The sequence below is a fragment of the Thalassophryne amazonica genome, chromosome 16 (genome assembly GCF_902500255.1).
Source record: "Thalassophryne amazonica chromosome 16, fThaAma1.1, whole genome shotgun sequence".
Lineage (NCBI taxonomy): Eukaryota > Metazoa > Chordata > Actinopteri > Batrachoidiformes > Batrachoididae > Thalassophryne > Thalassophryne amazonica.
This window is the reverse complement of record NC_047118.1, coordinates 27,533,001-27,559,542: the sequence shown is the minus strand read 5'-3', so window position 1 is coordinate 27,559,542 and position 26,542 is coordinate 27,533,001. Positions and strand designations below refer to the sequence as shown.

The following is a 26,542-nucleotide window of genomic DNA, read 5'->3' as shown; positions in this document are numbered from 1 at the left end:
GCCAGAGACAGGACATTTCCACATGAAGTATAACTCCAGACATCTCCACATTTACTCATGGACGGTTCGTTTGCAGGCACGCACATCTCGCGGTCACAGGAGGAAAGATAAACTATAACAGAACTCAGAGCGCAGACCTGCAGCTCAGCACAAGAACAAATATAAACTAGAAGAGAAGTCAGAATGCACAGTCTGTCTGCAGCCAAACTGTGCACTCTAATTACTCTGTGCAGAGAACCTGCAGGCTGCATTCTCACCTCCTCTCTGCCCCCTGCTGTGCGCACCTGGCGCAGAAGTTCCTGTGTCTTCAGTGGACAACACTGACAGTGGGCCCGGTGTGAAAGTGACTTTTGATTGTGCAAGTAACTTTTTTTTTTTTTTTTTTTTTTTTTTTGGTGCAAGTAATTTTTTTGTTACTAGCAGCACCAGTGCAAGTAGGTTAAAAATGTATTTCAACCCCTGGGTTGAAGACATTGACCCACTCTAATGTGCTGTTTCTGTGGGCTTTGTAGCTCCTGATTGTACCTGCTTTGGTGGGTATGGCGCTGCTGCACCGCCTGTCGGATAATCACTGGGAGCGGATCACCGCCATGGTTTATGGCTTGGGCCTGTGCGCCCTCTTTGTGGTGTCCACCGTGTTTCATATAATCACCTGGAAAAAGAGCCACATGAGGTGAGTGTGATGATGATGTAGAAAATCCATTTTGATTTTTAGCTGCATTCTTGATGGTACTGGACTCATTTTTATTTAGAATGGAAAAATAAGGGCACCTCTCACTCCATAACACTATCTTAAAAAAACAAAACAAAACTATATTCCAGATTATGAATCATTACTTCTGACTCTTTAACTTATGTGAGTCCTGATGTAGCTGATAAAAATAAAATTATTCATACAGCGTCTGAAAAATGCACACAGATTCAGAGCTATTTGTAGCCATAAAAGTGAGGTAACCTTAGGTGTTGACCGTTACCTGTCTGAAGGTCAGTCCACCTGTGTCCACTTCATGTCTCACTCCGGGACACACTGTCAGTCTGGGCTGATTTTGTCTCCAATCAATCAATCAATTTTTTTTTAATATAGCGCCAAATCACAACAAACAGTTGCCCCAAGGCGCTTCACATTGCAAGGCAAGGCCATACAATAATTATGTAAAACCCCAACGGTCAAAACGACCCCCTGTGAGCAAGCACTTGGCTACAGTGGGAAGGAAAAACTCCCTTTTAACAGGAAGAAACCTCCAGCAGAACCAGGCTCAGGGAGGGGCAGTCTTCTGCTGGGACTGGTTGGGGCTGAGGGAGAGAACCAGGAAAAAGACATGCTGTGGAGGGGAGCAGAGATCGATCACTAATGAAGAGTTTAACAGACAGAAAGGTATGGCTTTAGCACAGGTGAGAAGTTTATCAGGCTTTACTGTTGTAAAGATGCTGTTGATACAAACGTTAGCGGTGTGCTTTAAGTAGAAGATAAACAGACGAAGGTCATCTGTTTAACAGTCACATTTATGAGTCCAAAAGTCAAAAATAATCAGCAAGCAGAAATTTGATACCAGGCAAAGATCACTGTTCAATGCAGGGCCAAGGTGCAGATGGAAATCTGGTGTAGTGACAGGCAAGCTAACTCAATCCTGACATCAACTGGGTAAAGTCCCGCCAGGTAGATGAATCAGATGACTGGAATGGCAGTGGGTGTGACACGAATCATAAGAGCACATCAGAAAGAGATGTCGCTGAAGCATTCAAAATAAGAACACAGAAAAGGTGTTAAATGAGTAAATATTCCACTGAGTCTCTGACTTGCAAACAGAAAAAATGGCCCTTTGAGTTGAATTGCGGGGTGGGGGGGTTATACAGGAATTGCCCAGTCTGTCTGTGAGATTTGTAAGTGTAATACCTAATCCTTGCCAAATGTTATCACCATCAGAAGATCTGTATAAAGGAGTGTACCTCTAAATGACCTACACAAATAATCTTCCTACTGTTAACGGTGTCTGTTTCAGGTCGATGGAGCATTGTTTCCATATAGGTGACAGAGTGGTTATCTATTTCTTCATTGCTGCCTCCTATGCGCCATGGTAAGTGTGACTCAGAGGGTGGAGTACCATCAGATCCCTGCGATTAGTCACCTTCATGCAACCAAAAGGATTATTTTACATGTGTTTGCTTGAATAAAGATATGTCGTGATGCGTCAAGACTCCTAAATAGATCCATCAAACTGGTATTTATATGATGCCATTATGTCCCACAGTAGAGGTTCCCTGGTCCTCATCTGTGTATGTATGAACTCAAAATCTTAGATATGATTATACAGTTGTTTTTAAGAGGTACTGATGGAAATTTTGTGCATTCACTTACTGATGCCATCAGTCCTGTACTTCTACTGAAATCAGAATTCCTGTAAGTGGCCACTTTTTTGTGAACATAAGGTAAATACTTCTCCCGTTCCTTTGGCCGCGATTTATAGTTTTTACCCACACAAAGCTGACGAACTGAATCGTGTGGAATGATACCAGGTTTGCTTATGGAACAGTGCACTGTTAAATGCCTCAGATCCAAGACCAGGTCTGAAAAGAGTTGTTGCTTACTTTTAATTTTACTTGGCAAGGAAAGGCTAACTGACCTTGACTTTGCAGACAATGCTGTGATCTTTGCAGACGATGCTGTGATCTTTGTGAGTTGATGGATGCTCTGATTGCAGCACTTGAGAAGCTGAATGAGGAATCTGTGTCTGGGGTTGAGATTGTCCTGGATCAAAACTAAGATTCAGTCTTTTAAAACTTCCTGGACTCCGCCATCAGAAATGTATCTGTAGGTGATGAAGTAGTTGAAGAAGAACTTATGGAGACATTCACTTATCTCGGCAGTGACATACATGTCTCTGGGTCTTCGGCCTTTGAGATCGAAAGGCACCTGGGAAGAGCTTATGGAGTCATGAGGTCAGTGGACAGAGGTGTTTGGTGATGCCGATATCTGTGCAGGTGAATTAAGATAAGATAAGAAAGCCTTTATTCATCCCTCAGTGGGGAAATTTCAGTGTCACATCGCAGCATAGAACAGTAGGAATAGACAGAAGGGCATGCAATAAAACAAACAAGTATCTCTTAAAAAACTAGAACTAAAAAAAGCACTGAGTGCCGGGTAAAGCTAAGGCTACCATTGTTCAGTTCAGTGCTGCACTGCCGGGATGATATACACTGTCGGAATGTGAAAGTGATCAGATAAAGTGACTTCAGCGTGAAATGTATGATAAGTTACTCTGATATTTACAATATGGACAGGTTAAAATATAGTAGGTAAAGTGACTTGAGTTTGCACCATAAGTTCAATTATTGCACCTAATAAATACAGCAGGTAATGACATGATTATTGTCCTGGTTGCTATGGTTACCACAGTACTAGCATTGCTCATTGTACAGTCTGACAGCAGCCGGGAGAAATGGATCTGCGGAATCTCTCCCTCACACAGTGAGGGTGGATGAGTCTGTCATTGAAACTGCTCTCCAGAGCAGACAACGTCCTACAGGGTGTGACACTCGTGGTCCAGCATAGATGTAAGTTTTGCCAGGACCCTTCTGTCCCCCACCAGAGGACAGCCCAGGACAGAGCAGGATTTCCTGATGATCTTATCCAGTCTTTTCCTGTCCCTCTCTGTGATGCTGCTGCTCCAGCAGACCACATCGTACAGGACGGCTGAAGCCACCAGAGTCATAGAAGGTCCTCAGGAGTGGCCCCCTCACTCCAAAAGACCTCAGCCTCCTCAGGAGGTAGAGGCGGCTCTGACCATTCCTGTAAGGTGCATCTGTGTTGCGAGTCCAGTCCAGTTTGTTGTTCAGATGAACACCCAGGTACTTATGAGTCCACTCTCTCAATGTCCCTTCCCTGGAAGTTCAATGGGGGGAATGTAGAGGGGCAGCGTCTGAAGTCCACCACCATCTCCTTGGTCTTCCCTGCGTTGATGAGGAGGTGGTTCCTCTGACACCTGTCCACAATGTCCTGCGTTAGTCGTCTGTACTCCGCGTCATCGTCGTCAATAATGAGTCCTATGAGGGCGGAGTCATCGGAGAACATCTGTAGGACACAGCTGTCCGTGTTGTGTCTGAAGTCTGCAGTGTAAAGAGTGAAGAGGAAGGGCGTGAGGACCGTCCCCTGGGGGGCCCCCACACTGCAGGTCAGGAGGTCATACACGCAGTTATTGGTCCTCACAAACTGGGGCTGGTTTGTAGTCCAGGACCCACTCAGCCAGATCCTCGTCCACTCCTGCAATCACCAGCATGTCCCTCAGGAGCCACGGCTGGATGGTGTTGAAAGCGCTGGAGAAGTCAAAGAAAAGAATCCTCACAGCACTGCCGGGCCTCTCCAGGTGGGACAGCGAGAGGTGCAGCAGGGAGATGATGGCGTCCTCCACTCTGATGCCGGGCCGGTAAGCAAACTGCTGTCGGTCCATAGCAGAGCACACCGTGGAGTGGAGGTAACACAGGACAAGGTGCTCTAGGGTCTTCATCAGGTGGGATGTAAGTGCCACTGGCCTGAAGCTGTTGAGGTTGTTGGCGTGCAGTGTTTTGGGCAATGGGACCACACATGCCATTTTCCAGAGGTGTGGCACCATCCTCAGCTTCAGGCTCAGGTTGAAGACCCGCTCCATGACCCCACACAGCTCATCTGCGCAGGATTTGAGGAGCCTCGGGCTGATCTTGTCTGGGCCTGCTGCCTTTTTGCCCTTTATTCTCTTCAGCTGACTCCTGACCTGGTCTGCCGTGAAGAGTAGAGGGGAAGGGGAATGTAGGGGTGGAGGAGGGGGAGGAGGTCTGGCTGGTGCCAGGATGTGTATTGGGAATAAAGCAGTCTGTGGTGACGGTGGGAGGGGGGGATATTGGGCAGAGGCACAGAAGACAGAGCAGGGGGAGGAGGAGGAGGGGTTTTGTCGAACCTCAGGAAGTGCTTGTTGAGGTTGGTTGCCCATTGATGGTCACCTTCTGCCTGTTTGGGAGTGGGTTTGAACCCAGAGATGGTCTTCAAGCTGCTCCACACCCCCCGGATGTTCTGGTGTTGGAGCTGCTCCTCCAACTTCCTCTTGTAGGCGATCTGAGCCTTACGAATTTCCCTCCTCAGTTCTCTCTATATATTCTTCAGGGCCTCTCGGTTCCCTGACTTAAAGGCTCTCTTCTTCCCCTTCAGCAGAGAAGTTCTGAGAGCAAATGTGTCATTGGATGCGAAATTTAAATTTTATTTTTATATAGAGTTGCATCAAGCGGGATAAAATCGAGTTACATTTGGGTGACTAATTGTGCGGCAGTGCAGGGATGAAATTCATGCCTGCCGTTCAACTTCTGTACCTTGATATTGCCTGGCAGTGCCTAGAATAAAATGTTACTCATGAATGATCATCCGCAAAAGAAATGTTTGAAGTTGGAACAGGGGATTTGAAGGTCCTGTGGGACTTTTTAATGAACATCTGCAGTCCCAGAATTCTTAGTAATTAGAATTTCTAATTTCTGTTTGCTGGCTAAAATTTGATGAGAATCTATGATCATGTATTTACCACATTACAACCGCAATATTTGCCACAATTATCAGAGTACAACCTCTGCACGGACTGCTGCAGCCTGAATGCTAAAAGGCACGTCAGAGTTTTCATCATAGGTGCGAGCTTGTATTTCCTTCTGTTTGCATTTGTGTTTAGATTGTTCTCCTGTGAATTATGTGCACATTTCTGTCCCGTGTCTGATCAGGCTGAATCTGCGTGAACTGGGCCCTCTGGCAGCACACATGCGCTGGTTTGTCTGGCTGATGGCTGTTGCAGGGACCATATACGTTTGCAACTACCATGAAAAGTGAGTTTTTGTCTTTTATTTTTAACAGTAAAATAAGTTTTCTCTTGGTGTGGTCCCTTTGACTGTTATGTTGAGAACAGTTGTCTTTTCATGGAATGTTTTGATGAGAGGTTGGACTTTATTGTTATTGTTGTCCAGACTTGACCCTTCATGAGTCTGAGTGCTTTGTATTGCCATGCAGGTTTGCACGAGACTTGTTTGACTCCCAGTGTCCACTTGTGCTCTAAATACTGAAAGTGAGAAGAAATGTCTCAACATAGAATTATGGATGCACAGTAAACCTGAAAAGTACAAAGGTATCTTGCATGGTGACTTTTTGCTTGTAGATCGTAGCGCCTGATACAGTGCCCTATTTTGTGAGCAGCATGATGAAGGCAGTGTGTGCGACTGAACTGCTTGGCACACACATGTAGGCAGAATCACCAACATGTTTGGCTGCGTTCTAGTTAACGCAGAAGAAACAGGTAACATCATTACAGTAGCTTTTACGCTGTCACAGTTTTCCAGTCTAACACAAATGTGATATTTATACTTTGGTGGTTTCTTTCATCAACACAAGAGAAATGGAAAAAGTGACATATTTGAAAAAAGTCCCAGTTCCAGCTGAGGTAACAGCTGCTATTTTAAGTTCTACATTTGAAGAATGTTGCGCACTCGACCTCGCTGTGAATTAACCACGAGAGGTGGATCACACACACTTACACTGCATTCACACTCTTCATGATTAGTCCGGTATTTTTTCAAAGGAGAGTGAAAAGTTGATCAACATCAACCAGCGCTGATGTCAGCCAGACTCCACAGGAGCAAAGTGGACATCAGTCAGCTAACGCTGATGATTTGGTCCCAGGAAAAACTTTCCAATACACTTAAAATCTTTGACGTTCATGCTCAAATGCCAGTAGGAGTTGATCTCCGCTACCACGACGTCAGCCCCTCAAACTTTGAGTCGATGATCAGCTGCGCTGCTGGTCTGCAGAGTGTGCTATAATGTGCCCAGCCTCCAACTACGAAAGTTGAACACGGAAATCAGTTCCCTGTGTTTATGACTTAACTTCTTAGGGCATGTGATGACAGAAATAAGACAATGCATCAGTATTTTCATAATTCTATATTTGTTTACCATAGTTATCTTATTTTACATTTCATATACCAAAGATATGCACTTTAAACTGCACAATGCTTTTGCCCTTTTAATGTACAAATAATGTTTGAGAATGTAAAAAACATTCATTATTTGTTTCATATAACGGCTAAAATAGATCCATGTCATTTTAGATTAATTTACAAACAACAGAAAAGGGACTTACATTTTGGTGCGTCACTGCGCTGACTTTGTGTACTTCCAAAAAAAAAACTAAACTGTTCCTCACTCCAGTGAAAAATCACATCAGAAATTTGTCCTGCTTTTGTGCATCACTGCTGCTTTTACATCAACAATCTGACACGAAGTTTAAACAAGAGTCCAAAAATAATTCTGACAATGAAGTCTGCCATGCCATGCGCTGACTTTGTATACTTCTCCCAAAAAACATGTACCTCCTCAGTGCGGAAAAAAAAAAGTCAGAAATTAATCTAGCTTTTCATTCTATCTTCCTCCTAACAGCTCTACATGCCTCCAGATGGCTTACAGCACAGTGGATTTGTTTTGTGTGTGTGTTTGGAGAATTAGCACCGTCAGTTGGCTCCTCCAAATCCTTGTCCATCAGCAAAACAAAGTCTGCATGTTTATCTTACCGCTGCCCCCATTAGAGGGCGGGGTTTGCAGCGTGCAATGGTACCAAACATATGGAACCAAACTGCACTCTAAATGCAATGCAACACAGGTGGGACGAGTAACCATGTCACGTGACATCGGTCACATTTGTGGGCGCATTTCACAAGGTGGTCCATTTTTGAATAGTCATGGTTTACTTTCCTTAAAATGGTTGTCCTAGTGTCTATAAATCAGTAGAAACCTGTCGGTATACTCTGTCCAACTGTATCACTGTTACTGAGCTGGGGCAATTCCACTGGGCAGAAAACCAGCTCCAAACGTCTTGGCTGATGTCACTTTAGAATGTCCCGTGTTATATGTTGATGCGCACACAAAAAAAAAACAAAGTTAGAAAACTTAGTCTTCAAGAAGTTACACACTACAGACTTAAAATTTAAAGATGCATATCTTGAGTTGCTTTTTAGTCTAGTAAAGATACAGATATACCCATCACTAATTGCAGTAGTTTTAATTTGTGCATTATTTGATTTTAAGAGACCCCTGAAATAACATGCTAAAAGCATAGAAAATTCTGTTGATGGGAAAATGTTTTTTACTTCAGGAAAAAAACATCTCTAGGCTCATCATTAGTGTTTTTAATCTTACATTGCTGAAATATGTTGTATGATGTTTAAGGCTAGCTTTCTTGTTGACATAAATATATGGAATTAAGTTTTTTTTGTTTTTTTGTTTTTTGTCACCATGGCAACTGAAAAGAATATACATACCACTGTTGGGTATTTTCTCCTCCAAACATTCTTAAAACCTTTAACAAGACAGAGTCAAGAAACACCAAATGGTCCCACATCCAGGCTCTATTGATGGCTTTGGTTTTATAGACTTTTGACAGTGAAATGTATAAATTGTTTTTTGTCAGGCAGGTGTAGAATGGGATCTATTATTTAATATTGTACTTCCTTAAGATCCTGCCAACTAGGCGTATATACATTTTGCTGTCCGAATTCAAAGTTCAGAAGAGGTGTGAACATTCTCACTGTCCACATTCAGAACAAATTATTTGAAAGACTTGATCTTTCATTGAAAATGATCATGTGGTGATTTAATGTTTCACTGGGTTTTTTTATTCTTGTAAATGGTATGGTTAATGAAAGTTTTGGTAAGATTTCAATTTGTCATTTATACGGCACCAAATCACAACAAAGCTGCTTGAAGGTGTTTCACACAAGTAAGGTCTAACCTTACCAACCCAAGAGCAAGAACACGGGTGACAGTGAGAAGGAAAAACTCCCTCTGATACTGAGGAAGAAACCTCAAGCAGACCAGACTCAAGGGGTGACCCTCTGCTTAGGTCATTCTAACAGTTACAAGCTGAAGAAACAGAAAACAGGAAAAGCAGAATAGCATCACAACAAAGTGTATTACTGAGATGGGCATGCAGTCGTTGGCAGGGGGTCATCCCATTGCCCTGAGATGCAGGCCAGCATCCATTTTTATGGTAGTCAGAAACGTATCCAGTCTAAATGAACAGCTGTGTGTTCTGTGGAAAACCTCTACTTCATAATGAAAAAACAGTGACATTAAATGAAGCTGTGATGGCATCCAGAGAGCAAGTGCAGCTCGAGAAGAATTGCTATCTACTTCTATTGCTTAGAAAGGATTCAAAAGAATTTTACTGTCATATGCACAAAGGAACATGTTCCCTGCACAATGAAATGTGATTACTGCATTTAACCCATCCTAATTGCCAGTTAGGAGCAGAAGTCGCCTTTAGGCGCCCGGGGACCAGATCCAGATGTATATCCCTGCTTTAGGTCAACAGCAGGGCTGAGCAAACCTTGACCGGCCTCATGACGACAGACAACACACACATAAACCGGCCCGGTACATGAACACATAAAAAGCACACACAAGGTAAAACTTGGGAAAGAAAAACCTTCATTGCTGTTGCATTGAATCACGCAGCAGCAAAGCAGGAAAAAAAACCCATCAGCACAATGAACAATGATCACACACAACAACAGGACGAGAGACGACGACCGAGATTTGTAAGAGTCCAGTTATCAGACAGAACACCCGGAGGCCGCCTTTAGGCGCCATCAACGGCCTTGTTCGACCAAACTGGAGGGAGGAGAGGCCCAGCCCTGAACAGTCCACTGTCCACCGTCAACGTCAGAGCTGGAGCGGGGGGAGACGGGGGGGTGAGGCATGAGCGTTGTTCTTCTCCAGGAGGTTTTTATCACAGCGGCCTTGAAGTGCAGCTGTGTTTTGGGAAGCCGAATGAAAATCCAGATTAGCAGACGCCTGAAAGATTCCACAGTCTGAGACAAAGTGGTTTCCAATACATCTGAATTAAGAAAGGAGCGGTAAATGCGGTTTCGTAAATGCGAAACCGCGGGCCATGGGCCCTTCTGCAAATAAGGCTTAGGGCTTTTGTTGCTTACCCACATTAAATAAGAACACCTTCTTCTTCTTGTTCATATATTCATGTAGTCCATACTTTCAGCTTTGAAAAAGTACTTTTATGTGAACATTTTGTATGCCTTAAAAATGATATACCTAATTTTAAGAAGATAAAAAGTCTCATTCTGTTCGCTTTGTTATTCCTTTTTTGAGGGCTGGGCGTAACAATCAGAGTCGAGTGGTACCATGACGTCTAGCTAGCTGCAAACTCCATTTCATTTGTGTGTAAATATAACTACTTTGTCATATGTTATGTAAAAGCTAGTGAGAAATAAACACTTGTAAAACTGAAAATGCTGTTTTTGTAGCCTAACACCTCTGGAGTCATTTACAAGACATTTTGCAGGTGTCAGCATGCACGCTAACTTCTGCTAGCTCAAAGCTAATTGCCACTCAAAGTTAATGTCCATGCTTGTCAATAGCTCATGTATGCGCACACATGCTCTCGTGCAGATGCTGTTAAAATGTAAATATTGTTTATGACTGATTGTAGAGGGGCTTCATTGAACATGAACAAATTGTACGTAAGAAAATAGCCTATAATTAATAATAATAATGGGGCAGCTCAGTCTTGTTTGAACCCCTGTGTGATATTGCAGGATTTGACCACTCCGGGGACAGCATGCCAATGTCAGGTTTATACAGCACATTGCTTTACATTAAAATGGGCACAGCAATAAAAATAAAAGAAATTGAAACAACAATGATACAGTGGAATAAAACTAATAAAAGACCCATTAAAAGTGGTTTTATTCAGCCAAAGGCCAAGGTGAACAAGTGAGACTTAAGAAGCATTTTAAAACTGGAAAGGCTATTCGTAGTCTGCACCGTGAAAGGTGTCACGTTTCACAGAGTGGGAGCTGCAACTGCAAAGGCTCAATCTCCTTTAGTTTTTATGAAGGCTTGAGGGACGTCTAGAAGTATCTGATTCACCCACCTGAGGGCTCTGGAGGGCTGGTGCAAGCTAACAAGGTCAGACAAGTATTCCAGGGCCATTCAGAGACATAAAAACAAATAAAAGAATCTTGTACCAAACCAGAAGCCAGTGAAGAGAAGAGAGCACCAGAGTTGTGTGTTCACACTTCTTAGTCCCAGTCAGGAGACGAGCTGCTGCATTCTGCACAAGCTGCAAGCGGTTCAGCTGTGACTGGTTTCAAGATCTTTCTGGCTTAGATAAGATTTAATTTTGGATAGAAGCGTGCACTGGAGCGGTTTGCAGCCCAGTGTGAAGCGTCTTGGATGAAAATCAGCACCTCTAAATCCAAGGCCATGGTTCTCAACCGGTTAAAGGTCCTTTGCCCTCTTCAGGTTGGTGGCGTGTCCTTGCCTCAAGTGGAGGAGTTTAAGTATCTCGGGGTCTTGTTCACCAGTGAGGGACGGATGGAGCGTGAGATCGAGAGATGGATTGGTGCAGCATCTGCAGTGATTTGGCTCTTGACCGAAAGAACAAGATTGCGAGTACAAGCAGCCGAGATGAGTTTCCTCCGCAGGGTGGTTAGGTGCTCCCTTAGAGATAGGGTGAGGAGCTCAGTCACTTGGGAGGACCTCGGAGTCGAGCTGCTGCTCCTCCACGTCGAAAAAAGCCAGCTGAGGTGGCTCTGGTATCTTTTCGGATGCCCTCTGCATGCTTCGCTGGAGAGGTGTTCGGGGCACGTTCCATCGGGAGGAGGCCCCGGGGAAGACCTAGGACAAGCTGGAGGGACTACATCTCTCAGCTGGCTTGGGAATGCCTCGGGGTTCCCCTGGAGGAGCTGGGGGAGGTGTGTGTGGATCGGAAGGTCTGGGCGGCTTTGCTTGAGCTGCTGCCCCCGTGACCTGACCTCGGGTGAAGAGGAAGAAAATGGATGGATGGATGGAAGCCTAAACTGACAAAGTTAAACTTGACCACTGAGCTAACTTTTATCTAATTTAAATGCACCATCAATCATCACAGTAAGATTCCTAGAATGGGATCCTATGTAAGGTGCTAGCGGGCCTCAGGAGCCAGCAAGGACCTGGACCAGGTCAAGGCAACTGAACAGGACAACCTCTTCTGTTTTCATTTAATTTTAAGAGGTTTAAGTCCATCTATGTTTTAATGCTACTTATGTACACTCAACAAAAATATAAACGCAACACTTTTGGTTTTGCTCCCATTTTGTATGAGATGAACTCAAAGATCTAAATCTTTTTCCACATACACAATATCACCATTTCTCTCAAATATTGTTCACAAACCAGTCTAAATCTGTGATAGTGAGCACTTCTCCTTTGCTGAGATAATCCATCCCACCTCACAGGTGTGCCATACCAAGATGCTGATTAAACACCATGATTAGTGCACAGGTGTGCCTTAGACTGCCCACAATAAAAGGCCACTCTGAAAGGTGCAGTTTTATCACACAGCACAATGCCACAGATGTCGCAAGATTTGAGGGAGCGTGCAATTGGCATGCTGACAGCAGGAATGTCAACCAGAGCTGTTGCTCGTGTATTGAATGTTCATGTCTCTACCATAAGCTGTCTCCAAAGTCGTTTCAGAGAATTTGGCAGTACATCCAACCAGCCTCACAACCGCAGACCACGTGTAACCACACCAGCCCAGGACCTCCACATCCAGCATGTTCACCTCCAAGATCGTCTGAGACCAGCCACTCGGACAGCTGCTGAAACAATCGGTTTGCATAACTAAAGAATTTCTGCACAAACTGTCAGAAACCATCTCAGGGAAGCTCATCTGCATGCTCGTCGTCCTCATCGGGGTCTCGACCTGACTCCAATTTGTCATCGTAACCGACTTGAGTGGGCAAATGCTCACATTCGCTGGCGTTTGGCACGTTGGAGAGGTGTTCTCTTCACGGATGATGCGAAGGAGATGTGTTGCACTGCATGAGGCAAATGGTGGTCACACCAGATACTGACTGGTATCCCCCCCCCAATAAAACAAAACTGCACCTTTCAGAGTGGCCTTTTATTGTGGGCAGTCTAAGGCACACCTGTGCACTAATCATGGTGTCTAATCAGCATCTTGGTATGGCACACCTGTGAGGTGGGATGGATTATCTCAGCAAAGGAGAAGTGCTCACTATCACAGATTTCGACTGGTTTGTGAACAATATTTGAGGGAAATGGTGATATTGTGTATGTGGAAAAAGTTTTAGATCTTTGAGTTCATCTCATACAAAATGGGAGCAAAACCAAAAGTGTTGCGTTTATATTTTTGTTGAGTATAGTTAAGCACAGCCTGAAGAGAATCTTTGGAAGGGACCTTCAGCGGAAAATATATCTGAACATCATCAGCGACCCACTGAAAAGGAATATCATGCTTCGGGGTAGCATACAGAGAAGGAAACAAGAATTAAAACACCACAGTTACCAGAATCAAGGTTTAATAAAAGATCATTAAGAAGTGCTGTGAAGAGACTTAAAACCAGACTGAAGGAATTCAGACATTGGCCCCTTTTTAAAATTCAAACAGACATCCACACTGAGGTCACAAAAGTCACCCAGAGAAGACAAAGAAGAATCTTTAACAGCAGCAGCAGGAGTTAAAGAATTTAAAAACCCGGAGACTGTGAACGGGAGCGGAGGCTGTGGGAGAAGGTGCAGCGACTAAGAGGGGAAATAAAATGGGTAGATGGTCGTACAAAAGTGTGTGGCAGATATAAGTAATCTGTACATTCAATCCATAAAACAACACAAGATCCAAAATGTGTCCTTTTTCATGCATCGGCTCAAAACAGACTGCATGAGATTAAGAGTCTGACATAGAGAAAGTCTCTGAGCAGAGGTCAGGTCTCACAGCAGACCTGCACATTAAAATCACAGACAATTTAAAAAATAAAGAAAATAATAATCATACAGTTGTGTGTAAAAGTTTGGGTACCCTGATGATTTCCATGATTTTCCTTAAATCATTGGTTGTCTGGATCAGCAATTTCAGTTAAATATATCATACAGCAGACAAACAGTGATATTTGAGAAGTGAAATGAAGTTTATAGGATTTACAGAAAGCGTGCAATAATTCTTTAAACAAAATTAGGCAGGTGCATAAATTTGGGCACCCCAGCAGAAAAAATACATCAGTATTTAGTAGATCCTCCTTTTACAGAAATAACAGCTTCTAAATGCTTCCTATAGATTCCAGTGAGAGTCTGGATTCTGGTTGAAGGTATTTTGGACCATTCTTCTTTACAAAACATCTCAGGTTTGTTGGTTTCCGAGCATGGACAGCCCGCTTAAAATTACACCACAGATTTTCAATCATATTCAGGTCTAGTGACTGAGATGGACATTCCAGAATGTTGTACTTGTTCCTCTGCATGAATGCCTTAGTAGGTTTTGAGCAGTGTTTAGGGTCGTTGTCTTGTTGATAGATCCAGCCTGGCACAACTTCAACTTTGTCACTGATTCATGAACATTGTTCTCAAGAATCTGCTGATATTGACTGGAATCCATGTGATTCTCAACTTTAACAAGATTCCCAGTACCTGCACTGGTCACACAGCCCCACAGCATGATGGAACCACCTCCAAATTTTACTGTAGGTAGCAAGTGGTTTTCTTGGAATGCTGTTCTTTTTCAACCATGCATACCGCCCCTTGTTATGTCCAAATAACTCAATTTTAGTTTCATCAGTCCACAGCACCTTATTCCAAAATGAAGCTGGCTTGTCCAAATGTGCTTTAACATACCTCAAGCGACTCTGTTTGTGGCGTGTACGAAGAAAAGGCTTCCTCTGCATTACAGCATCATAGAGCATCTTTTTGTGCAAAGTGTGCTGTATAGTTGAATGATGCACAGAGACACTAGCTGCAGCAAGGTCATGTTCTAGGTCTTTGGAGCAGGTCTGTGGGTTGACTGACTGTTCTCGCCATCCTTCGCTTCAGCTTATCTGAGATTTTTCTTGGCCTGCCACGTCGGGCCTTAACTAGTACTGTGCCTGCGGTCTTCCATTTCCTCACAGTGGAAACTGACAGCTGAAATCTCTGAGATAGCTTTTTGTATCCTTCCCCTAAATCGTGATGTTGGACAATCTTTGTTTTCAGGTCATTTGAGAGTTGTTTAGAGGCTCCCATGTTGCCACTCATTAGAAGAGATGCAAAGAGGAGTAACATTTGCAAATGGCCACCTTAAATACCCTTTCTCATGATTGGATTCACCTGTGTAAGGAGGTCAAGGGTCAATGAGCTTACAAACCAATTTTGTGTTCTTATAATTAGTGCTAAATGTATTCAAATCAATAAAATGACAAGGGTGCCCAAATCTATGCACCTGCCTAATTTTGTTTAAATAATTATTGCACACTGTCTGTAAATACTAGTAACTTCACTTCAGTTCTCAACTATCAGTGTGCTTGTCAGCTATATGATATATTTAACTGAAATTTCTTATCCAGACAACCAATGATTTATAAAGGAATGATTTTTCAAAGTCTGCAAAATCCCTTAAAATGTTCTTGTTAAATTTGGGTGGGTGATAGACCACTGCACAGAGAACAGTCATGGGAGAAGATGACCTCAGAGTTGTAGCTCGAAACTGGAGCATGTGAGAGCTGGAGACTGCTGACAGTGAAAGGTTGATTTAAATATGGAAGCCAGACCTCCACCTTTACCGGTGATACAAGGGGAGCTGAAGAAACTATGTCCAGGAGGAAGGAGCTTTGAAAAAGGAGCAAGTTCACTTTCACGGAGCCAGGTTTCACTTAAAACCTTAAAATCCAGTTTGGGTGAAGTACAAAAACAAATCACTAAAAAATGTTTTGTTGGTGACGGAGCTCACATTCAGCAAAGCCAGTTGAAGATTAAAAGTGTCATATGAGGAGGAAACATGCTTCAGTTGTCGGTAAGTTTTAGCGAGCTTTAATGTGAATAGTATAATGGGGCTGTCCTTGAATGTACACTTATTACATCATATGCTCTTTCATTTAACGTCTATATGGCCCATCCTCAAAACGAGGCTATGCTGCCCAGTTAATGCAAATAACAAATGTATAATTAATTACATATACTTTGCACTGGGACACCAATTCAACAGCTGCAAATTATATAAAGAAGACGATGCTCATACAGCTGAGGTCATCTTAGCATTGTGTTATATTTTATTCTGCAGTGAATCAGAAACATTGCCAGTCATGTGAGTTGGGTTTGGGAACCATTTTAAGTTTAGCTTCAGTAATGCTATGTGAAATGGTGCTTCAGAAACCTCGTAACGATTTGGAGCGGATTTTTGATGCTCTACAGAAGGAGTGTTTTCTGTTCTGAGTGTCTGACATTTATTCATCATTTGTTTGATCTCTACAGGTATAAAGTGGTGGAGCTGGCCTTCTACTTGATGATGGGCTTTTTTCCTGCATTAGTGGTGACATCAATGGTAAATAGATCACACTCTGAATTCTGTGTGGCGAGGTGGAGGCCTTTACTTTGTGTTCCCGCACATTTGATCCCAAAGTGGTGTGACACAATGATTTTCATGAGTTCTCGTGTGATATGAAGTTAGAAATGATGAGCACAAAAAAAAAAAGAATCAACATCATAGTTCAGTGATAAATACTGTCAAGCCTGATTTGAAATCAGATTTGGTCTCTGCTACCCTCTTTAGGTTTTAGTTATTGCAGCACCTTAAGTGTAAACTAGCAGTATGTGTAAACTATACAAAGGAGTTGTGTTACAGTGTGTGAAGGAAATGGTGGTCACACCAGATACTGACTGGTTTTCTGACACCCCCCCCCCCCCCCCCCCCCAAAAAAAAAAAAAGCAGAACTGAACATTTCAGAGTGGCCTTTTATTGTGGTCAGCCTAAAGCACACCTGTGCAATAATCATGCCGTCTGATCAGCATCTAGATATGCCACACCTGTGAGGTGGGATGGATTATCTCGGCAAAGGAGAAGAGCTCACTGACACAGATTTTGACAGATTTGTCAGCAATATTTGAGAGAAACAGGTCTTTTGTCTATATAGAAAATATTTTAGCTCTTTTAGTTCACCTCCATGAAAAATGGGAGCAAAAACAAAAGTGTTTTTATATTTTTTGTTCAGTGTAATTAGCAACATTAGTTAATATCTGTAGTTTCTCCAAAAATAGTAGCCCTGTCCAAGTTCCGTTTTGGAGCCATTTATCCTTAAACCAAAATACATACGCATCCCACACGGCAAATGTCGGCTGTCCCCAGTCGCACACACGCAGAGCTTTTTGTTTTTTCTGCATTCTGCTGCAAGCAGGTGCTTTTATTTTTTTTACACATGCACAAACAGAGACATCAAAAGCAATACTGTTTTCAGTCATGGCAACGACAACATGACACTTAAACTGACTACAACTACAAACACACAATAAATCAATAACACTAACAACACTGTTAAACTAACATGAACCACAATAGCAACATTTAAAACCCTGAACTCCCATGGTGCTTTGCAGCGCAATATCCATTGTTTACTGGTTAGCTAAAATTGCTAATTTCTCCAAAATTATTTGTCCTATCTATTTTCTGTTTTTGCAGTGTTCATCCTTGACCCAAAATCCATAATAATACCAAACGGCAAATGTCAGCTCTCCCCGGTTTCGCCATGATCGAAGCCAACAGAGACCACTTGGCTATTATAGTATAGCTGGCGGTCTGAAGTTTAACGTTACACTTCGAGGTAGTTAAAGCTTTAAGAGTCGTGAATCTTAGCGGTTCTCAGTCAGGGAAGTTTCTTCAGTCTGAGCGTGATCTGCTGCTTGTTGACACGTTTTTAGTTTGACATTAATAGAAGCCTTTTTTTTTTTTGTCACCACTTGGACCCGCTACTCTTCAAACCTTCTTTCTGAATGCCATCAACGCAGCAAACGCCCCAAACTGACAGCTTGATGTTCCTGTATTTATATCTGGTGGCTTGTTTTGCTGCAGTAATCGCCTTTCACACAGTGACGGAGAATATTGGCCTCCAGTAAATTTTCTCAAAAACTCTAAACTCTTTATTTTATATTTAACAAACATCTGAAACCTACAAGGAAAATTTTAACAGAAAAGCAAGGAGCAGTCAGAAGGGTTTTCATGTTCTCGGTCAGGTGGTGGTTTTTGTCTTGTGATCGGTCTCCGTCCCATGTGTCCACAGAATAACACAGATGGCCTTCACGAGGTGGCCTGGGGCGGCTTCATCTACTGCCTTGGTATCTTTTCTTCAAGTGCGATGGCATCATCCCCTTCGCCCATGCCATCTGGCACACATTTGTGGCACTGGCTGCCGCTGTGCACTACTACGCCATCTGGAAATACCTCTACAAGAACCCCGGTGTGGAGCCGCTGTTTGACTTCTGAGGGCAGCAGGGTTGAACCTGGTGCTCCTGAGCGACAACTGCATTGACAGCAGAGACATTTACAAAAATCAACCACCCATTGTTTCCTATTTTCAAGTGAGGCAGAACTGAACGAACCAACAGAAGTCGAAACATAAATTCAGTGGGGGAACTTTGAGTTGACTCCTTACAGTTGGCATTAACATGGCACTTTGAGTATTTGATAAATTATGTCAGTGTGTCACGTTGGTGTTTTGTATTCAGTGAACAGAATCACATTCCACAGCTGAGGTTATTCACGCAGTGGTTTGAATACAGTGTCTCCAACGAGGACTTCCATCAGTCAGAACTGTCGAAACCCTGCTGGTCTCATAATCCAGCTGTCCTTCAAAGGGGCATTCAGAGTGATGCATCTCTGTATATCCCGAGCCGTCCGTTCATCAGGCACCTGGTATCATTGAAGGCTTGTGGGAGATCTTGGGACTGGCGTGTTACTGCTCTCTGCCAAAGAAGGCATCAGTCAGGTTCCAGTGACGCGTAGGATCGGCGCCATAATGAGACCATTTGTCTTGGTTTTTCCTTCAGTGCGATCTGAGGCTGCTGGATCAGGTTTAGCTCCTGAAGAAAACTCTGAATGTTTGCACTCGCTAAGTGGGTGTGTCTGTATCCTGTTTGTGTGCAAAATCGTTAAATGATTTGTTTCTTCAGACTTAACGAGGGACCATGGTGGTGACTGTTGGGACTAAATGGCTGCTGTTGATGACAACAGGACCGAACTTCCTAGCGCGTGCTGAGGTCTGCTCTTTATGATGTTAGATGACTTAAAGATGGTTAAAGTTTGAGCGTGAATGAAAATGGGGGGGGGGAGCAGCTGGTACAGATGGTGTTCTGTTTTAAGTGCAGTATGTGTACTGTGGATGTCAGGTCTTTGTACTGTAGTTCAGTATTACATTACCACTGTGTGTCTGAGTTGCACCATGTGTGTGACTGTAATCTAAAATGGTGAGTGTGAGAGACAGAGTGGTGTCTGATGTTCTGAACCACTCATCTTTTGTAATGTTTGTTGATGTTGTGGTCTTTGCAGGGCAACCACAGCGTGTCCACCATTATCACCTTTCTAATGTGATAATAAAACTTGAACATTCTCTGCTTTTGTGCCTGTATGACATCACTAACCATCAAAGTCTATCCTTTCAGGTATACTATCATACATTTCGGCTGAAATCTATTTGGACAGTGATTTATGTAGTTCTGATTGTAGACTTTCAGTTTTAATGCAAGCCTTTAAAGAAAAGCATTTTAATGCAAGCCTTTAAAGAAAAGCATTAACCAATCAGCCATTTTTAATCAGTCACCACTTTCAAACTAAATACACAGTTTAATCACTTGACAGTTTTATTTAGGTGAGTCGGGATGGACATGAACATTTCCAAGTTACTGAATATGTCTTGAACTTCATTGCATCAGCCAGGAAACACAAACCGTATGTGTGGTTCTGTATAAGGCGTCTCAAAAATAAGTACAAGGAGGAGATAAGTTGGGGAAGCCACCAACACACACGTTCAAAGCTGTTTTCGTTTCTGTTATTGGAGGAGTTGCATACTGCAACTTTTCGGTTAAGTCACCAGTAATGCAACAGCAGCCTCTAGTGGCTGCCACCATCCTGTGATGAGCAACAAGGCTGACAGGCCTGCTTTACTGTTTTATTATTTTATGGCCATTTTGTGTCTTTACAAAAATGTGCCAATATTGTCCAAATCATGATAATGCCAGAACACCTTGATACTTTTACCCACTTTGGAATCAAATTAACACCACCGTTACTGAGATTTTTTTAATAATTAATTTGCATTTTATTGCATAAAATAAGTATTTGACCCCCTAGAAAAGAAACAGAGCTTAACAATTGGTACAGAAACATTTGTCTGCCATTACAGAGGTCAGACATTTCCTGTAGTTCTTGACCAAGTTTTCACACACTGCAGCAGGGATTTTGGTCCACTTCTCCATACAGATCTTCTCCAGATCTTTCAGGTTTGGCATTTCAGCTCCCTCCAAAGATTTTCTATTGAGTTCAGGTCTGGTGACTGGCCAGGCCACTCCATGACCTTGAAATGCTTCTTACGGGGCCCCTCCTTAGTTGCCCTGGCTGTGTGTGTGGGGTCATTGTCATGCTGGAAGACCCAGCCATGACCCATCTTCAATGCTCTTTCTGAGGGAAGGAGATTGTTTGCCAAAATCTCGCAATACATGACCCCATCCATCCTCCCTTCAATACGGTGCAATCGTCCTGTCCCCTTTGCAGAAGAGCACCCCAGAGTATGATGTTTCCACCCCCATGCTTCATGGTTGGGATGGTTTTCTTGGGGTTGTTCTCATCCTCTAAACATGGTAAGTGGAGTTGATTCCAAAAAGCTCTATTCTGGTCTCGTCTGACCACATGACCTTCTCCCATGCCTCCTCTAGATCATCCAGATAGTCACTGGTGGACTTCAAACAGGCCTGGATATGTGCTGGCTTGAGCAGGGGGACCTTGCTGCCCTGTATGATTTTAAACCATGACAGCATCATGTGTTACTAATGTAATCTTTGTGACTGTGGTCCCAGCTCTCTTCAGGTCATTGACCAGGTCCTCCTGTGTATTTCTGAGCTTTCTCAGAATCATCCTTACCTGACAGTGAGATCTTGCATGGAATCCCAGACCAAGGGAGATTGACAGTCATCTTGTGTTTCTTCCACTTTCTAATAAATAATCATAACAGTTGTTGTCTTCTACCAAGCTGCTTGCCTGTTGTCCTGTAGTCCATCCCAGCCTTTTGTCCCTGGTGTCCTTAGACAGCTCTTTGGTCTTGGCTATGGTGGACAGGTTGGCGTGTGAGTGATTGTGTGAACAGGTGTCTTTTATACAGGTAACAAGTTCAAACAGGTGCAATTAATACAGGTAAAGAGTGCAGAATAAGAGGGCTTCTTAAAGAAAAATTAACAGGTCTGTGAGGGCCAGAATTCTTGCTGGTGGTAGGGGATCAAATACTTATTTTATGCAATAAAATGCAAATAATTCTTTAAAAATCATACAATGTGATTTTCTGGATTTTTTTTTTTTTTTTTTTTTTAAGATTCTGTCTCTCACAGTTGAAGTGTACCTACGATAAAATACAGACCTCTCCATTCTTTGTAGATGGGAAAACCTGCAAAACTGACAGGGGGTCAAATACTTATTTTCCCCACTATAGCTCACTGTGCTCAGATGCACCTTACACACGTGGGTTCAAAATGTCTACACACACTGAACTGAAAACAATTAAATGAAACAAAAGTATAAGACTAATGGAGGAAAATGTTAAAGTAGCCACTGCAGCCCCCAGTCTAAATGACAAAGTACTCTTCAAGGGGACATCAGAGGACAATCGAACCCAAAATGCACCCACATCTCATGAGACGAAGCACAGCTCTGTTACACCCTAAATAGTCCAGTAATGTTGGGTCATTACTTGGCCAAGGTCATTAAAAAATGAGTAGAAAGCTGAAAATTGTAAGATACCATCCTAAAGAACATACTGAAACTCCCTGTGTATCTTCCTTGAGCTTTTCCTGGTATGAGGTCATGATGCCATGAGTGTCATTGATGTCGAAATTCGTGTTTCACACATGTTCATTATGTGCAGTGGTACATGTGTCAAGACAATAACAAGAAAAAATAATTCAATCTGTACATAAGTACATAATTATCTCAGATATTTCATTCTGAGACAATAGAAATTCATTGTCAAATCAGAGTCCCTGATCTTACAAGTTCTCTAATTTGAACACCTTGTTGAACATCAACTTCATTTGTTGAATCCATAAATTGTTTGTAAATCCGAGCTTTGATGTGACCCTTACTCAAAGTATGTATGTAAAACTGGTCTAAACCATATAAATCACATAAGTACAGTAGATTATACCCAGTTCTGGACAGCTGAGTCTCTAAGCTTAATTGAAACAAATGTTTTACAACAGGATTATCATGTGTAAATCCTGCAATAACATGACTAATAAATCTTGTATGTATCAAAGTATCATGTGGTAGTATATCACAAATATGGGGTAGTAGCCTATTATGAGTAGTGTAAGGTAACTTAAAAAGACGTCTCTGTGCCTTTCTCCATGCAATAACAAACTTATTAAGACTATTACCACTTAAGTTGCAAAATATACTACCATATAAACTTGTACAATATGTACTGAAAAGTTTACCCTTGACCTCAGATCTGACTGTATCCAAATCACCAATGAATGCATTAACTTTACAACTGAACTCACTGACAACATTTTGAACCATAGGACTACTCCTGTTGGCATCAATCTTATATCCTAAATATTCTAACATTTGTACATAAGTAACTATCTCACCATTCACCAAAAACCCAGGATCAGATACCAACTCAACATTATGTTATTATGAAAATGATACTGTTAATACCGTTAAACTTTATACAAAAAGTTTCTGCATATTTTTCACAGATTATCATGTGACACATTGCAGCACGACTGGGCGATAATAAAATTACATCATCGGCATATCTTATTGCACAAAATACATTACCTACGTAACAATCAGACCCTCCAGCTGCAATTAGCATACCATCTAAGTCAACTGAGAACAAGGTAGGGCTAAGGACTCCGCCCTGCTTCACACCGTTACAAGCTGAAAACCACTCAGAGAAAACATTCCGTACCTAACACACATTCTCTGCTCATATACATATTTTAATAAGTCTGACATAGAGTGGGTTTACAGTTCTATCTAACAAGAGCTGAAAAAGCCTACAAAACTCAATTCTGTCAAATGCCTTAGTGGCATCAAGTGACAATCCGTAAATTACTCCACCATTATTTATGTAATAATCAAGAGTCTCTAACATAACAGAGGCTGCAAATGTAGTGGAATGTTTACACTTAAAGCCAAACTCAGGGCTCCAAATAGTACGTGCAGTGTGCTAGTTTGTGCACGTATTATTCGAGCGGTGCACGTAATTTTATACTTCACTTGCAGTGGTGCAAGTAACTTTATCCAAGTTTTATCAACTGTAAGCACCAGTAGAATGAACCAATTAAGGGGATAAATAAGGGGGAAAAAAACAATTTCCAGTGTGTTGTCTTCATCTTCCCTACGTTTTATGACTGTCACACACGAAGCGAGTTGCTGTGACGATTCGTTCGCGTGCACATGAAAAAAAAACTGGCTGCAGGCTGTTATTTCCTTGATCTCCGCTCAAACTCTCTCATCACTGTGTTAAAAAAGGACATAAGTCCTGCTCACAGACTGATTGCCAGAGACAGGACATGTCAACATCAAGTAGAACTCCAGACATCTCCACATTTGCTCACGGATGGTTTCTTCGTGCACGCGCATTGCGTGGTCAAAGGAGGAAAGATAAACTATAACAGAACTCAGAGCGCAGACCTGCAGCTCAGCACAAGAACAAATATAAAGTAGAAGAGAAATCAGAGTGTACAGTTTGTCTGCAGCCAACTGCACTCTTGACTTCTCTGTGCAGAGAACCTGCAGGCTGTGTTCTCACCTCCTCTCTGCCCCCTGCTGCGCGCACCTGACGCAGACATTCCTGCGTTGTCATGACGCCACAGGAAGCAACTCGAAGTGACTAAAGTGACTTTTGGTTGTGCAAGTAACTTTTTTTTGGTGCTAGTAATTTTTTTGTTACTAGCACCAGTGCAAGTAGGTTAAAAAATGTATTTCGACCCCTGAAACTGCAAATTACTTGTACAGAGCTTCTGTTCTCGTCAAAGCACCAGTACATCAAATACCTTGCATAATGCACTTTGAAGGCATACTGTAGCACGAAAATTTGCAGATAGCCTGTTACATATGCGCTTATTTTTAGGAATTGGTAGCATAACACTGCAGAGCATATCAGATGGTGACACCCCATGATAAGCATGGTATTAAAGTAGACCTGCATTGAATAAATGTGGTCAGATCTCAGAAAGAAATAGCTGATATGTATTTATAAGACCCCTTATGAATGCAGTAAAGTAAATCTGCAAGCCCAAATTTGTAATTCAGCGGAGAAATCTTCATTTAAAAATGACAAATTTGCAGCTAAAATTTGGCCCTCAGCAAAAACTGTTTGTACATCTGGGTCATTGCAGTGACGTCCGGCAGAAGACGGAGCGCTCCCGCCTTCAGTCCGATCCCGCATTGAAATTGATTTTATCTTTATTTTATTTTGTTAGTAATGTTACTGTTATACACATCCTGGTTTCAACATCCAAAAGTAAGCTGCAATGAATGTGAGATACAGCTCTGCATGCTCAGATCAGCGGCGACATTGACAGCGGGCGACGTTCTTCCCCGACGCCTCGCTCTCTGCCTCCGATTGCGCTTACTGAGTCTGGCTCGGTAAATGCCGCAGCGGGCCACTCACACCGCCCTCGTGTCTGGTGTGCAGCCGGCACCACCTCTCTGTCTACTGAATGGAGGTGCAGCCAACTTGGCACAAGTCCAGAGAATGCGCTCGCTGTTTTAATGCAAAGCGGCTGGTGACACCTGTTGCTCGCAAGGACAGACTTCTTGCGGCAAAATCCACAGCGCCGCACGTCTCGGTAATCTGAGCCGCAGAGCTCCATGGCCGCTGAGAGAGGTTTATATCTTTTTAATGACTTGAATTCTTTGCGGGTCCCGCCTCCATACCCCGCGACGGTAACACCGGAGGCGAAAGACAGTAGATTTTCAATGCGACACCACTCAGTCAACAGGCATATGAAAAAGTCCCCCAAATAATTTTCAAGCACAAATAAAAGAAATGTGTACTCACCAAACGTGCCGCAAGACAATATGAAGTTTAAAAAAGTAGATCCTTCCATATGAGACAAGAAAAAGGTGCAGATGCAAACTGACGTAAATCCACAAATTACAGTTGGCGAGCGCAGTGCATGCTGGGATAGGGTCTTCTCTCTGACGTCTCGGGCAGCGTCCCGGATGTGATGACAGTTTTGCGGAGGGCTAAATTTTAGCTGTAAATTTGTCATTTTTAAACGAAGATTTCTCCGTTGAATGACAGATCTGGGCTTGCAGATTTACTTTACTACATTCAGAAGGATCTTATGTGTAAATATGTCATTTTTGGTCCAAAGATCTGACTGCATTTATTTCAATGCAAGGTCTACTTTAATAAGTGTAACAGTAAACTGTACAGTTTGCCAGTACCATTTATGATATGATCAGAAATAACACAAAAATGAAGGTAAAGATCCGCACAGCCAGTTCAGCACTCCAAACAAATCTTTAATACACCGAGGGTGACGTTTCGGGCATAGCCCTTCATCAGACAGGGTCAGCTAGGCTGCTTGACCCTGCACGCCAATACAGACTCGGATGTGCCGTGTCATTTCATTACAATAGATCAGAAAATAACCAATTCTACCATCAGATTTATATTTTCTAAATTATTAATGGCTTTGACAATCTCATCTTGACTGAACAAACTCAGAACAGTGCTGTCCATGGAAAAGCTCTGTATCTTATCATTAATACATCTGATAATATTACTCATTCTCACTTTATCAAATGACACACTGTTGTACAATTGATCATATTGTTGGCAAAGAGATTTGCAATATCCTGTTCACCTTTAACACCATCAACAGACAAGAGCAAAGCTTTATTTTTGCCTTTAAACTTTCTAGTCTCTTTCCACAAATACAATGGCCTGTTTGATTTCCTACAATTGTAAAAGTGGTTGTGAGCGACCGTGTGGCTGCAGGACGTCAGGTCTGTTCTGTACAAGTCTATGTGGCTGTTGCCATGGAAATAACTGCAGCATTCAGTCTTTTGTGTATCAGACACTGATGAAGAGCACGACTTTGATGGAAAAGAGATCAAAGATGAGTTCAATTCCGATTCACTGGTACTCAGAAATTAAACATTTGATTTCCAGATGGCTGACGAGGATCATTTTGATGAATGTGACTTCATCTGTGACTGAAAATCCACAAAACTAGATTCCCCTTTGTTAGCTTTCATGTATGCAGTCTGATTTAAACCGTAACACTATAATGTGAACCCAAGACCCCAAGTTTGAAATGTTGCATAGAACACCTGTCCTGGACTGTAGAATGTCCTCTTTAAGAATATTTTATGGTTCTTCAGCATTCCAGTGAAAATCCCTATAATTACCAACTATGAGGTAATTCAACATGATGGCATCATATTATGACATCATTAATGAGGTCATAACATTATGATCTCCTGCTTTTTATTATTTACGTTTA

At 42.4% G+C, this 26,542-nt stretch overlaps 1 protein-coding gene across 1 annotated transcript in view; it reads left to right on the top strand.

Moving 5' to 3' along the window:
* Positions 1-26,542, top strand: part of mmd (monocyte to macrophage differentiation-associated) — a 56,082-nt gene that overhangs the window by 3,884 nt on the left and 25,656 nt on the right. The window contains exons 3-6 of the mRNA XM_034190248.1: positions 513-673; positions 2,001-2,075; positions 5,731-5,832; positions 16,289-16,358. Coding sequence (XP_034046139.1) covers positions 513-673; positions 2,001-2,075; positions 5,731-5,832; positions 16,289-16,358 — 408 coding nt within the window. The remainder of the gene's footprint in view (positions 1-512; positions 674-2,000; positions 2,076-5,730; positions 5,833-16,288; positions 16,359-26,542) is intronic.